At 37.1% G+C, this 11,597-nt stretch overlaps 1 protein-coding gene across 1 annotated transcript in view; it reads right to left on the bottom strand.

Annotated features, from left to right (window-relative positions):
• The window catches only part of APAF1 (apoptotic peptidase activating factor 1), a 35,094-nt gene that overhangs the window by 17,310 nt on the left and 6,187 nt on the right, over positions 1 to 11,597 (bottom strand). The window contains exons 5-12 of the mRNA XM_009706924.1: positions 10,857 to 10,969; positions 10,118 to 10,249; positions 9,480 to 9,718; positions 8,758 to 8,925; positions 7,784 to 7,915; positions 4,207 to 4,320; positions 3,448 to 3,626; positions 1,469 to 1,595 (exon numbers count right to left, since the gene is read on the bottom strand). Coding sequence (XP_009705226.1) covers positions 1,469 to 1,595; positions 3,448 to 3,626; positions 4,207 to 4,320; positions 7,784 to 7,915; positions 8,758 to 8,925; positions 9,480 to 9,718; positions 10,118 to 10,249; positions 10,857 to 10,969 — 1,204 coding nt within the window. The remainder of the gene's footprint in view (positions 1 to 1,468; positions 1,596 to 3,447; positions 3,627 to 4,206; positions 4,321 to 7,783; positions 7,916 to 8,757; positions 8,926 to 9,479; positions 9,719 to 10,117; positions 10,250 to 10,856; positions 10,970 to 11,597) is intronic.

Genomic DNA, 11,597 nt, shown 5'->3' with positions numbered 1-11,597 from the left:
TTGGGGGGGGGGGGTGTGGAATCAGGTCTCTCTTTCCTCCTTAGGTTACATATTCTTAATTATTAAAACAAATCACAAGGTGTTCTTTACAGCAGCGCTCCAGATACTACAATTGTGAAGTCTCTGCTTTTTCCTTTACTTTTTCATTGAACGGGAATATCAGTGACAATGAAATGGTTTGCATTTGTTCAAATAAGAACATAAATACTGAAGTAACAGGAAATCTACATCGTCAGTAAATTCTGCAGAATATCTGTTCTTAATCTAGCAATCATTATTTCTTTATTTTAGAGAAACAGCAGAAGCAGCCTTGAAAATTAAAAAGCTTAGGCCACTATTAGAAAAAAAACATGAGTAAGTTCAAAGTTAAACAATGAAAAAAGGATTATTGTTAATTTTCCTATTACTTCTTCAACAAAAGTTTAGTTTAAATGCAATTGCAATCCACAGATTTTTATTTTTTTGGGTAGAAAACGAAGAGGAAAAATAAGCAATCTGCAGCCCCAATAACAAGGCCGTTAAGTACAGAAGCCCAGCACAGTAACTTCAGCACAGCATAAAACGAGTACATCCACCAGGCATCTCCTTAAGCGGATGCCATGATCATCATACTGTAGAAGCCAGCAAATAAAATAAATAAATAAAACCACAATAACAACACATTAAGTAGCCAAAGGAACAGCAACTAAGCATCACTAACGTTATGACTTTAGTACTCAACTTATCAAGCATCCAAAACAATACCAAAGGCTTGCAGAAAAGTTGTTCTTGCCCCTTACCTGTGGCTGTCTGGAATATGGATACTTTACCAGGTTACTGGCTGGCTGATTGCTAGTTTTCTTGAGAGCTGGCTGGCTCCCCTCCAGGCAGACTGCTGGCAGATTTATATTAGTCACTCTCCTCTCTGCCTCCCCTAATCCACTTCCTAAGCACTTTGGGAATAAGTATTTCCAATCTAATACTGCCCTCAACTTCCAAGGTTCATTTTTCTCCCCAGATTTATTTCTTTTGCATAAGACAATTTACTAATTAAGCACCAAAGTAGCATAATGTCCATTACCATCCCACAGAAATAGTAAAGCTGTAACGAAAACGTCTTACTGTTCCTCAGTTCTGTAGAAGGTCTACTGTAGAAATAACATTTTTACAAGCAAATATTAAATATGTTGGAGTGTACTACTTAGGCTGTGAGCTTTTTCATATCATTAAAAGGCATCTCACACTCACGTATTACAGCAGTGAGGGTATAAACCCTGAAATCACACAGTTTAGCTTTTGAACTAGATGATGCTCACTATTCTAAACATGCAACTTGATGTTTGCATAGTAACACATCCTTCTCAATCAGTTGTCTCCAGTGTGTTCTAGATCCCTCCACGTAACAGCAAAAGAATAGCGACAGGACTGTTAACAAATGTTATCAAAATGGTACACAGTATCCCTTTTCACTCATGCACAGCTACCTTACCTGAAGAGTTTTATCAGCTCCACATGATGCTATCCTTTGTCTGTCCTTAGAAAAGCAGGCATGGTAAACTGCATCTCTATGTGGACGAACCACCAGACGGTAGAGGTTTTTCAAGGATTTTTTATTTCTACAGGGTAGGACAGTTGATTTTAGATGAGTAGGATTTCCTAAGTGCCTTTCTATTATTCAAAATCCTCTATAAAAAGATAACAAATTTTCACCCATCTTGAGCTGCAAGCTTTACAACAAACCAACTAACCAACCCACTATACCTTACCTCTCAGCCTTTATGCTGAAGTAATAAAGGGAAACACAAATTCCAACATTCACTCAGAGTTTTTATTGCCCTCCGATAGTTACAGTTTAGACATCAAGATAGATAAATGTGCATGAGAAACTAACGTGCTACTTTATGGGCAAAGCTGTCACACTGCAAGACACAGCCTTCCTAATAACATTTTTTTGATCTGATACGTGCTATTTCTAAATATAAATTTCTTCCTGAGAATTCTTGTTCTCCTGCAGGTTCCTTTTCAAACTTATTCAAAAACATTTGTAGATTTGTTTAGATTTCAGTAAATTTACTTAATTTTCACAGCAATGACTCAATTCTTATCACTAGACAGTTAAATAAAATCTATGACCATCACTGCATTTCAATCAGAGATTAAGTACAGAATCTCACACACCTTAGATGACTCTTGAACAAAAACTTAGACTTAGGAGCAATCATAATCATCCTGTTTAGCCGGATCTTAATATAGAAAGCTGTCACTGTAGTAAGATGATTTTTAGCAATGAACAGATTGTTACAAGATTAATTTTTTTTTTGCAGAGTCAAAATGAATGTACTTCAAGTTTTTGTAATTACCAGTTTCAATCTTCAGGCTTAGTGTTTAAACAATGGGTAAAACATCTCAAACAGAGTAGCTGAGAATGAAAGCAGTTTTTCACTGCAAAATACTGGGTTTTTTTGCACATTTCAATAAAGCTAAAATTGCTGGTCAAGACAGCAGTGTATTCACCTACAGATCCTACGAACCATTTTTAGAACTTTGCCCTAGGATGGGAGGCAAAACCATCTGTTTCTGTTCTATTGATTTCGGTCATGTTCTTCAGCACAAGCCTCCCACATCCAAGGTGAAAGCCCTAAACTACCTGGAGATTGACTCTTCTGAACTGTGCAACTCCCAAGCGTTTTGGTTAGAATTCCGTTAGCTCTGCAAAATGAAATAATCAAATATTCAAAGTGAAGACCTGAATTCAGGTATGCCGGGATTAACCTGCCTGGTTATTACCATAACCACCTGACATAGAGTCACTCTGTTTCGTAACCACCAAGTACTGCAGATATCAGAACAGAAACATCAAACAGAAGAATCTAACAGAGATAGTTACACAGTCAGATGACTACCTGACTATGCTGGAAAAATACTTACATATGTATGCTTTTTACTTAAACAACCTCCAAAAATATGAAAACAGCAAAGAACTACTTAAATAGGAGAAATTTCAAGATTGGGTAGAGATTACAAAGCCTTTTAGTATTTCCCACCTTGCTACTTTCAAAAACTCTGCAAGTTAACACAAATAGTCTCTTTTTGAAGTGCACATTTTACTAGAAAATCTAAAAACATACTGTAATATACCCAATACAATTCTAACTTATAAAAGTATTTAGAGAAGTTTCAAAGTATCTTATTTTCACCTCCGTATCATTATTTAAAAGGAACAATCATTGAGTACAGAAGTAAATATATTCCTCTATTTATTTCTACGTAATTGTTACTAATTTGTGGCCTCACATATGCAGAGCTGCCCTTCTCCCACAAGTTCTTGAAAACTATTCTTTCCCTAGAAAAAACACAGCAGTTCTCAAAAAGGTCCTTATATTAGCCATACACTATATTTAGTTGTACATTAATCACTTTCTTGGATCAAGGAATCGGCATATCAGCAGATGGACTGCAGCTACTTACATCCATTCAAAATAAAACGTTCCTGTTTCTCTCTGAGCATGTAGCTTGGCTTGTTGATAGACCTCTGATGTCTCTGGTTGGCAAAGACCAAGCTGTATAATGTCAGGGAATGGCTGCCGTCCAAGAAGGTGCCCATTTAAAGACAGAAATTCCTGGAAGTTCTCACGTACTGTGCTATCCTATGTACAGAACAGATAATATTTGATAACCCAGAAAGAAGATTTATTTCCTAAGTGCCTTTTGCTTTTTAAATTTTCTATACAGCTAATATTCTTACAGAAGCATTTAGTTCTATCTTTCTATTTAGTTCTATTAGCAAGTACATATGATACGAAATATTTCATTATCTTACTCAGGAAAGCATTATTATCCTTATTTTTCAAATAAAGGATATTGGCAACAGTGATCTACTCAATAAGCAGTCAATGTGAAATATCAGAAAGACTATTCCAAGTGGCCAACAAAATTCTACACCTCCTCAAAAGCAGACTACCATATGTACCCACCATTCGGTATTGTCGTCCACCCTAGCTATGGAGTTCCATGGTCAATTACTGGGGCACACACTGGAGTCACAACTAAAACTAAAAAGCTCTTCTTCATTTTTCTCTTCTCCAAGTTAAACTTAGGACTGTTTTTATGTTTCAACTTTTTAAGCTTTCTATATATCCCCCATATACACATACATCCAACAAATGCAATTACAAAACAGAAAAATGTATTTGGAACAGACTGATCATTTACCTTTTAGTATCATACCTTTTGATCCAAGGTTGAACTATATTCTACATATTCATGAATTAGATGAGCAGGCCCTACCAATTCTGTTTTAGCTTTAATCCAATCTAAAGAAAACATGAGATCACGGAGTTCCTACAAGAAATACAAATTTAAGGTCAGAGCATAAGTTTCACAACAGAATCTACTTAAGGGGAAAAAGAAAAGCATAGGAAATACATTAGGTATTTAATATGCTTCAGTACAATTGTCCCTAGTTAAAAACGAAGGCAATTTCCTGTTTCCTGCATCTTACTCAATAAGGTATGAAAATTCTGGATACAGAAGACTAAGCTTGTTATTTTAATGCAAAGGACTGCTCTTTAATACAGTTAGTCAGAGAAGGGATGGGGGTACAAAGCAAATCTTGGCTTTTTCAGCACACAAGACCTGCTTTAAGACACAACTCTGAAAAATCTTCTTCTAGTCCAGTCTAGCAAAGATCACTCTGCTAATAGTGATTTGTCATCGTTCCTAACAGATCCTGAATTTGAATGAATGCAAAAAATCTGTTATCGTTGCATTTAACTTAAAAATGAGAAAGCTACTTAAAAGGCAAATGGGAACTGCAAATAGAATTATTAGAATAGAATATTTCAGTTGGAAGGGACCTACAACAATCACCTAGTCCAACTGCCTGACCAATTCAGGGCTGACCAAAAGTTAAAGCATGTTATTAAGGATGCTGTCCAAACACCTCCTAAATATGGACAGGTTTGGGGCATCGACCCCCTCTCCAGGAAGCCTGTTCCAGGGTTTGACCACCCTCTCAGTCACAAAATGCTTCCTCATGTCCAGTCTAAACCTCCCCTGACAGAGGCAGCTTTGAACCATTCCCAGGGGTCATGTCCCTGGACCCCAGGAGCAGAGCTCAGCACCTCCCTCCCCACGTCCCCTCCTCAGGAACCTGCAGAGAGCAATGAGGTTGTCCCTCGGCCTCCTCTGCTCCAAACCAGACAGACCCAGAGCCCTCAGCCGCTCCTCACAGGACAGGCCTGCCAGCGCCATCATCAGCTTTGTCGCCCTCCTCTGAATACATTCAAAGGACCTTCACATCCTTCTTAAATGGTGGGGCCCAGAACCACACACAGTACTTGAGGTGAGGCTGCAGCAGTGCTAAATACAGGGGGATAATCCCCTCTCTTGCCCAGCTGGTTGTGCTGTGTTTGATGTACCCCGGGATGGGGTTTGCCCTCTGGGCTGCCAGGGCTCACTGCTGGCTCCTCTTGAGCTGCTGCCCACCAGCACCCCCAGATCCTTTTCTGCAGCGCTGCTCCTCAGTCACTCCTCTCCTAATTTATCCTTGTGCCTGGCATTACTCTGTCATAGTTGTAGAATCCAGCACTTGGACTCCCTAAATTTCATACCATTAATCACTGTCCGATGCTCCAATCTATCAAGATCGCTCTGCAAGGCCTCTTCTCCCTCACGAGTCAACAGCACCTTTCAGTTTGGGATCAGCAGACTTGCTAATGGTGCATTCAACTACTGCATCCAGATTCCTGATAAATATATTAAACAGCACTGGCCCTAGGATTGAGCCCTGAGTAACACCGTTGGTGACCAGTCGCCAGCCCAATGTAGCCCCATTCAGTACAACCCTTTGAGCCCTGCCATCCAGCCACTTCTTCACCCAGAGCACTGTGAACCTGCTCATCTCACAGTTGGACAGCTGGTCCAGAAGGATGCTGTGAGTGACAGTATCAAAAGCCTTATTAAAATCCAGAAAAACTACATCCACTGCTACCCTTCATCCCCTGGGCAGGTGAACTTATCCTAGAAGGACATCAAATTAGTTAAACAGGACTTTCCCTTTGTGAACCCAATGGTGATTGTGCCTTTGTGATTGCATTATTCTTTAAATACCTTCCAACTGCACCCAGTATAACCTTCTCCATAGTTTTTCCAGGTGCTGAGGTTAGACTCACAGGTCTGTAGTTCCTGGGTCTTCCCTCACACCCTTTTTGTGGATTGGAATAACGCTGGCTAGCTTCCAGTCAGCACGGAGCTCCCCAGACCTTTGGTAGATGATCAAGATGGTCCTGCCCTAACATCCGTCAGCTCCTTCAGAACTCTGGGGTGAATCCCATCGGGCCCCATGGACTTGTGAACATTCAGCTGATACAGCTGGTCCCTGACTATTTCAGTGCCCACAAAAGGAAAGTCACTGCTCCCATGCTCATGGTCCTCTGACTCAGGGGACTGGGCAGCCCAATGGTCTGTCAGTATTATTAAAGACTGAAGCAAAAAAAAGCATTGAACGCTTTCGCTTTTTCTTTATCCCTGTTAGTCAGATGATCATCTTCAACAAGTATTGGTCCAATGTTTTCTTTAGACCTCCTCTTGCTATTAACATACTTAAAAAAGCCCTTCTTGTTAAAAAGCCATACTTGTTGGGATTAGAAAAACTGCTTAGAGACAACACTGAACAGGTTTAAAGTATATTCCAATTTAAAATCAGTAAATACGGCAAGGATTAAAAGATTATCATGGTTAAACAAAGAAAAAGAATACGTCCCATCTTTATTTCTGTTTGTTGAAAGGCTGTTAATCTTTAAATAATGAGAAATAAGTAATACAAAGAGTGTAAACCCTGGGAAATATACAGTCATAATGAGTCACGCTGAAGAACTCTAAGAAGCTAATTCTACAAAATGTAGAAATGCTAATAATAAAAACATTTTTCCAATACATTGAAATCAAAGAGACTGAGATAATGAAATAAGTATGATCTCAAAAAAGTAGACTTGCAGCCTACATTAATTATGAAGGTTCCTATAAGTACACAAACCGTATTTCATAAGATGGGTCCGATGAACGATCTCAAAAGAGGTTCAACTGAAAAGGTTTGAGTACATGTGAAATAAAGCAATTAGGAACCAGGACCAAATGCTATTCAAGGCAAGAATTCTAAAGACATTCAAGTGAAACTACCGAAGTATTACTCTTCCTGCATGATTTGCATCTTATGTCAGCTCAGTACACAAAGAACAGTAGGTGGCAAAAATGACAGCAATTTTTTAAGGTGCCAAGGCAATCCTGGGAACAAGAGATTTGCCCATCTAACTCTTGGTGGATTTTTTTGTGGCTGTTGAACATCTGGTAATACAGAGAACAAACTTCTACGCACAAATTGGTATGACGTAAGAGGAAAAAAACTAACAAGACTTTTGTAGAAAAAGTAACTAATCTAATCAAATTCTCTGAATAAATCAATTTACTTGCATTATCATACAATAAAGGGAGTCCAGGTTTTCAAAAAGGTTTAGAGAAGATTTCTTATCAAAGCTTCTCAAAAAGGAAGAGAAAAACACAAGCTATTATGACACAAAACAAGAAATCTTCTCAAGAACTGGCTGAAAAGACAAAACACAAAAGGTAGAAATAAAGTAGTTTTCATAACAGACAGTGATTATCAGTGGAGCCCCTAAAGGACTCTATGTTGAGTGTTTACCTATCTGCACAAAAGCCTGGGAGAAGAGAGGTTCGAGTGGGAAGAAGCTTGGGGGAAAAGGCAGGGGTAAGGGTGGGTAAAGAAGGGAAACAGAGGACAACTCACCTTCTGCATGTTGGCACCAGCCATGTGATACGCCAGAAAGTTATACCAGTACATGCAATCCTCTTGAGATGAAACAGGCATATTAAGTTTGTAATATTTCTTGTACTGATTCACTATGTTTTTATGTAGCTCCTGCAATGTGAATCAAAACACACTTTCAGTTAATACTATACCAAGATATGGACTGGTTTCAATATTGAGGAATTATAATTATTAGTAGTATTATACTGTATACAGTACTGCGGAATACTATTATTATTTCTCAACCATAATACATCAACAAATGAAATATGGAAAGCTTACCCTCCAAAACTGTAAATTAACCTAATTTATTGCTTAAGACTTCTCCAGAAACATTCTCTGGATATTAAAAGACAGAAAAGCAAGCTGTTAACCTTCCTTCTTAGGTTGAGACTAGCAATCAAATCACTCTTCACATTAAACATGGAAGCCAGCAAAAAAGACCCTTACATACGTAGATCTAAAGCAAGTCTAAAAACTTGCCTTTTCTTCATATCTACTCTTTCTGCCCTGTCCTTCAGAACGGATAAATTTATTTGGCTCAACTTATAGGTCCTCTCCCTGCAAGTATTGCCTTAAATTGAAAAAAAAAAAAGACTAAAAAGCACTTCTCTGTTTAAAAAAGAAACCTCCTATTCTAGTAGGCTCTTGATGCCTTTGAAATCATCAGTGGAACATTCCCTCTCCTGCTGGAAATGTCTTTGACAAAGAAATAATGGATACAGAGTCTTCCCTCAGTTTAGCTTCCCAGCTCCAAATGGAACCATCACGAAATCACTCCACAGTTTCAAGTTGAAAATAAATGGTTTTAATTAGTCAGCATTAAATTTAACTGCATTGTGGACCTATTCTATGAAGCTACTCTAGATACCATTTAACAAAGGAACATTTTCTGAAGAACGCCCAGCTTTGAAGAGTAAAGTTAAAAGTAAGTAGATTATTTAATACCCTACCTGAAGCTGGTTGCGATTCTTCTCTGTAAGAAAGTCAAGCTGAAGATCATGTAAATAATAATGGAATGACTTCCCATTACGATCACAGAACAATAACGATTTGTTAACAAATTCCTGTAGTATATCTTCAACTTCTTCAGTTTCCATATCCCAAAGAATGCAGAGAACCTAAAAAAGCACATTAAGACAGAAAAGAATCAGAACTAAGGGGTAATATGACTTGTACAAACATCATAAATGGCTACCAATTAACTGACAACAAAACACATGCTTACAAATACAGACATATTACAAATGGTAACAAAAAATTCAGTAAGTTACCAATTCTTTCATATCAAACTACAGGACAAATACAAGTTATCCCATCTTTTGTCTATTTGTGCTGATTTACGGTGATCATATCTTTTTCTTAAAGGAGGCAAATTTTACGTAACAGTTTTTAAGCCTTCAGAGAGCTCAGTTACAACCTCATTAAAGAGTTATATGTGGAATGCACTTTAAACTTAAACATTATGAATAAATGTATTCAGTTACAACTTTTTCATTTCACTACTGACAATAAAAGTCATGATACAATAATGGACCCAACCTACCCAATCTAGCAATTACTATTAAGTTACATACACCATAAGTTGTACACAACAATTACACATTTTACAAATTTTTTAAAAGTTGTTTGTATCTCACTAAAAATGATGGGATTTCTGCATTGCTGTTATTACCTTTGTAGGTACTTTAACATCTTTTGGGAGGATAGAAAGGTCTTTATAGTAGTCTTTATAATTGTCATTCAATTGCTCAACACTTATGGACATTGCTTCATCAAGGGCTTCATAATCATAAGAAGAAGATTTCCTTATTCTTTTAAACTGCTTGTTCTGTAGCTGTTTGAGATAGTATTCCCAACGACTAGGGAAGTCTCGTAATAATGCACCTATCAAGGATATTACAAGAGGAGAACCTGAAGGAAGAGATTAATTTAATCTTAGAGGTTTTCAAGGAACACAATCCAATAGTTAGTCAAGTGGCTTAATAAATCAGGCAAATTTCCCAATATATTGATTAAATTCTTGAGGTGTGGAGAACAGACAAACAAAACATGTCATCTATGTAGACATCTGCAAACTCACCAAATTTAAGTGTAATAGGGGGGTGGGATGAAGATACACTGAAGAAAACTACATGAAAATCAACATGAGACACTTCTATTTAGTTTAAAAAAACAAAAAGCATTTAACAAGCACTTGTGTTTTACTTAAGGTGTACAGTATTGAGAATGTTCCCTCTATTTGTAAGTCAAAGCCTAGAAGAAAAAAATACAGTCAGCAGTAAATGGTATGTTAGAGGGCAGCAAATATACCTTTGCATTCCCTTACAAGGCAGTTAGCTTGTTCTGGCAGTTCTGATATTTTCATATTCACAAATAGGGACAAAATCTCCAGTCCTTTCTCATGTGCTAGTCCACTTTCCACATGAACCTCATATTTATTGCCTAGACATAGAAATATGGAAAAAATTTAAAAGAATGTAAAAAAATTCTATGGAAAATGAGAGTATTTTCCAAGCAAAATCTGGAGCAAAGGACCTGGCTCATGGTTTTTTGCATAGTAGTTTATATGCCTAGTACTAAGGAGAGTAGAAATTCTACTTATCAGAATCAAGTTTGCATTAGAGAGACAAAAAAATTAGACTATAATCTAATAATTACAAATACATTACAGGCACGTTGCAGCAGTGACTGCTTAATAGCAGTTAATAGGTTAATTTAGTTAATAGGTTAATTTTTCCTGTTGAGACTCACTGCACTCTTCAACATAGAACATAAAACTTTCAGGATAACATATCACATTTATTTCACAAAGAGCATAAAGTCTTACAGAGCAGAATTAAGGTGGCGTCAGGTATACGGTTGGACTTGATGATCTTTGAGGTCTCTTCCAACCATAATGATTCTATGATTCTATGAATTCTAAAACTTCGCCACTTGTGCACAAGTTCACAGATACAGATTCTATCAGATTCTTTTAAAAGTTCACATGGACAAATTGCATACAAATACACACACAATCCGTGATGTAGGAGAGGAAATTGTTCCTTACCAGCCACGGCATCTGTTACGCTCCTGTCCCTGCTGGTGATAAGAACCTGACATTGATTATCAAATGCTTTTAATACCCAGGAATCCCAAATGTCATCCAGGATCAAAAGAGATCTAGTGCAAGAAGAAATATTACAGATTTCAGATCAAATATTAGTGCTAAAATACAGTATTGCATTTTAATAATGAAAGAACATTTTCAGAATTTACAGTGTATCAGTACATAATTTTTTGTATTAAGATGTAAAATATCTTAAGAGGGCATTAAACACTGTGCAAGAAAGCTGAATGCAATTATCTCAAAAAAATAAGTTTTTACCATTTATTGCTTTATAGCTACAATTGAAGTGTAAAACAACAAAGTTTTGAGAAATATTTCCAGTAGTAGATGCCAGGAAAACAGAAATATTTACTCTGTCAAGTCATCAGGTATCACAAATGAAAGAAAATTTGTATAGGACTAGATAACAACTCTGTTTGACACAGGCTAGTGATCAGCTTTGCGGGAGAAACCCATTCAGTTTCCTTTTGACTTGTGAGTTTTCAGTTTTGTTCTTGTATCTCCAGAAAGCTATATGAGACTAATACTCTTGCAAAGGAATTGTCTTGGATGATGAGGCTCTTTTTACATAAACGCTTTTTTTTTACATAAACAACATTTTATAGTGACTACATACTCAAATCCTACAGCTAGTCACATTTGTAGGTTACTACACAGAATCTCACCATAATAATGTATGGT

The sequence above is a fragment of the Cariama cristata genome, unplaced genomic scaffold (genome assembly GCF_000690535.1).
Source record: "Cariama cristata isolate BGI_N322 unplaced genomic scaffold, ASM69053v1 scaffold3989, whole genome shotgun sequence".
In the NCBI taxonomy this organism is placed as follows: Eukaryota; Metazoa; Chordata; class Aves; order Cariamiformes; family Cariamidae; genus Cariama; species Cariama cristata.
Note: the sequence above shows the minus strand (reverse complement) of the source record. Positions and strands in the feature narration are given on the sequence as shown.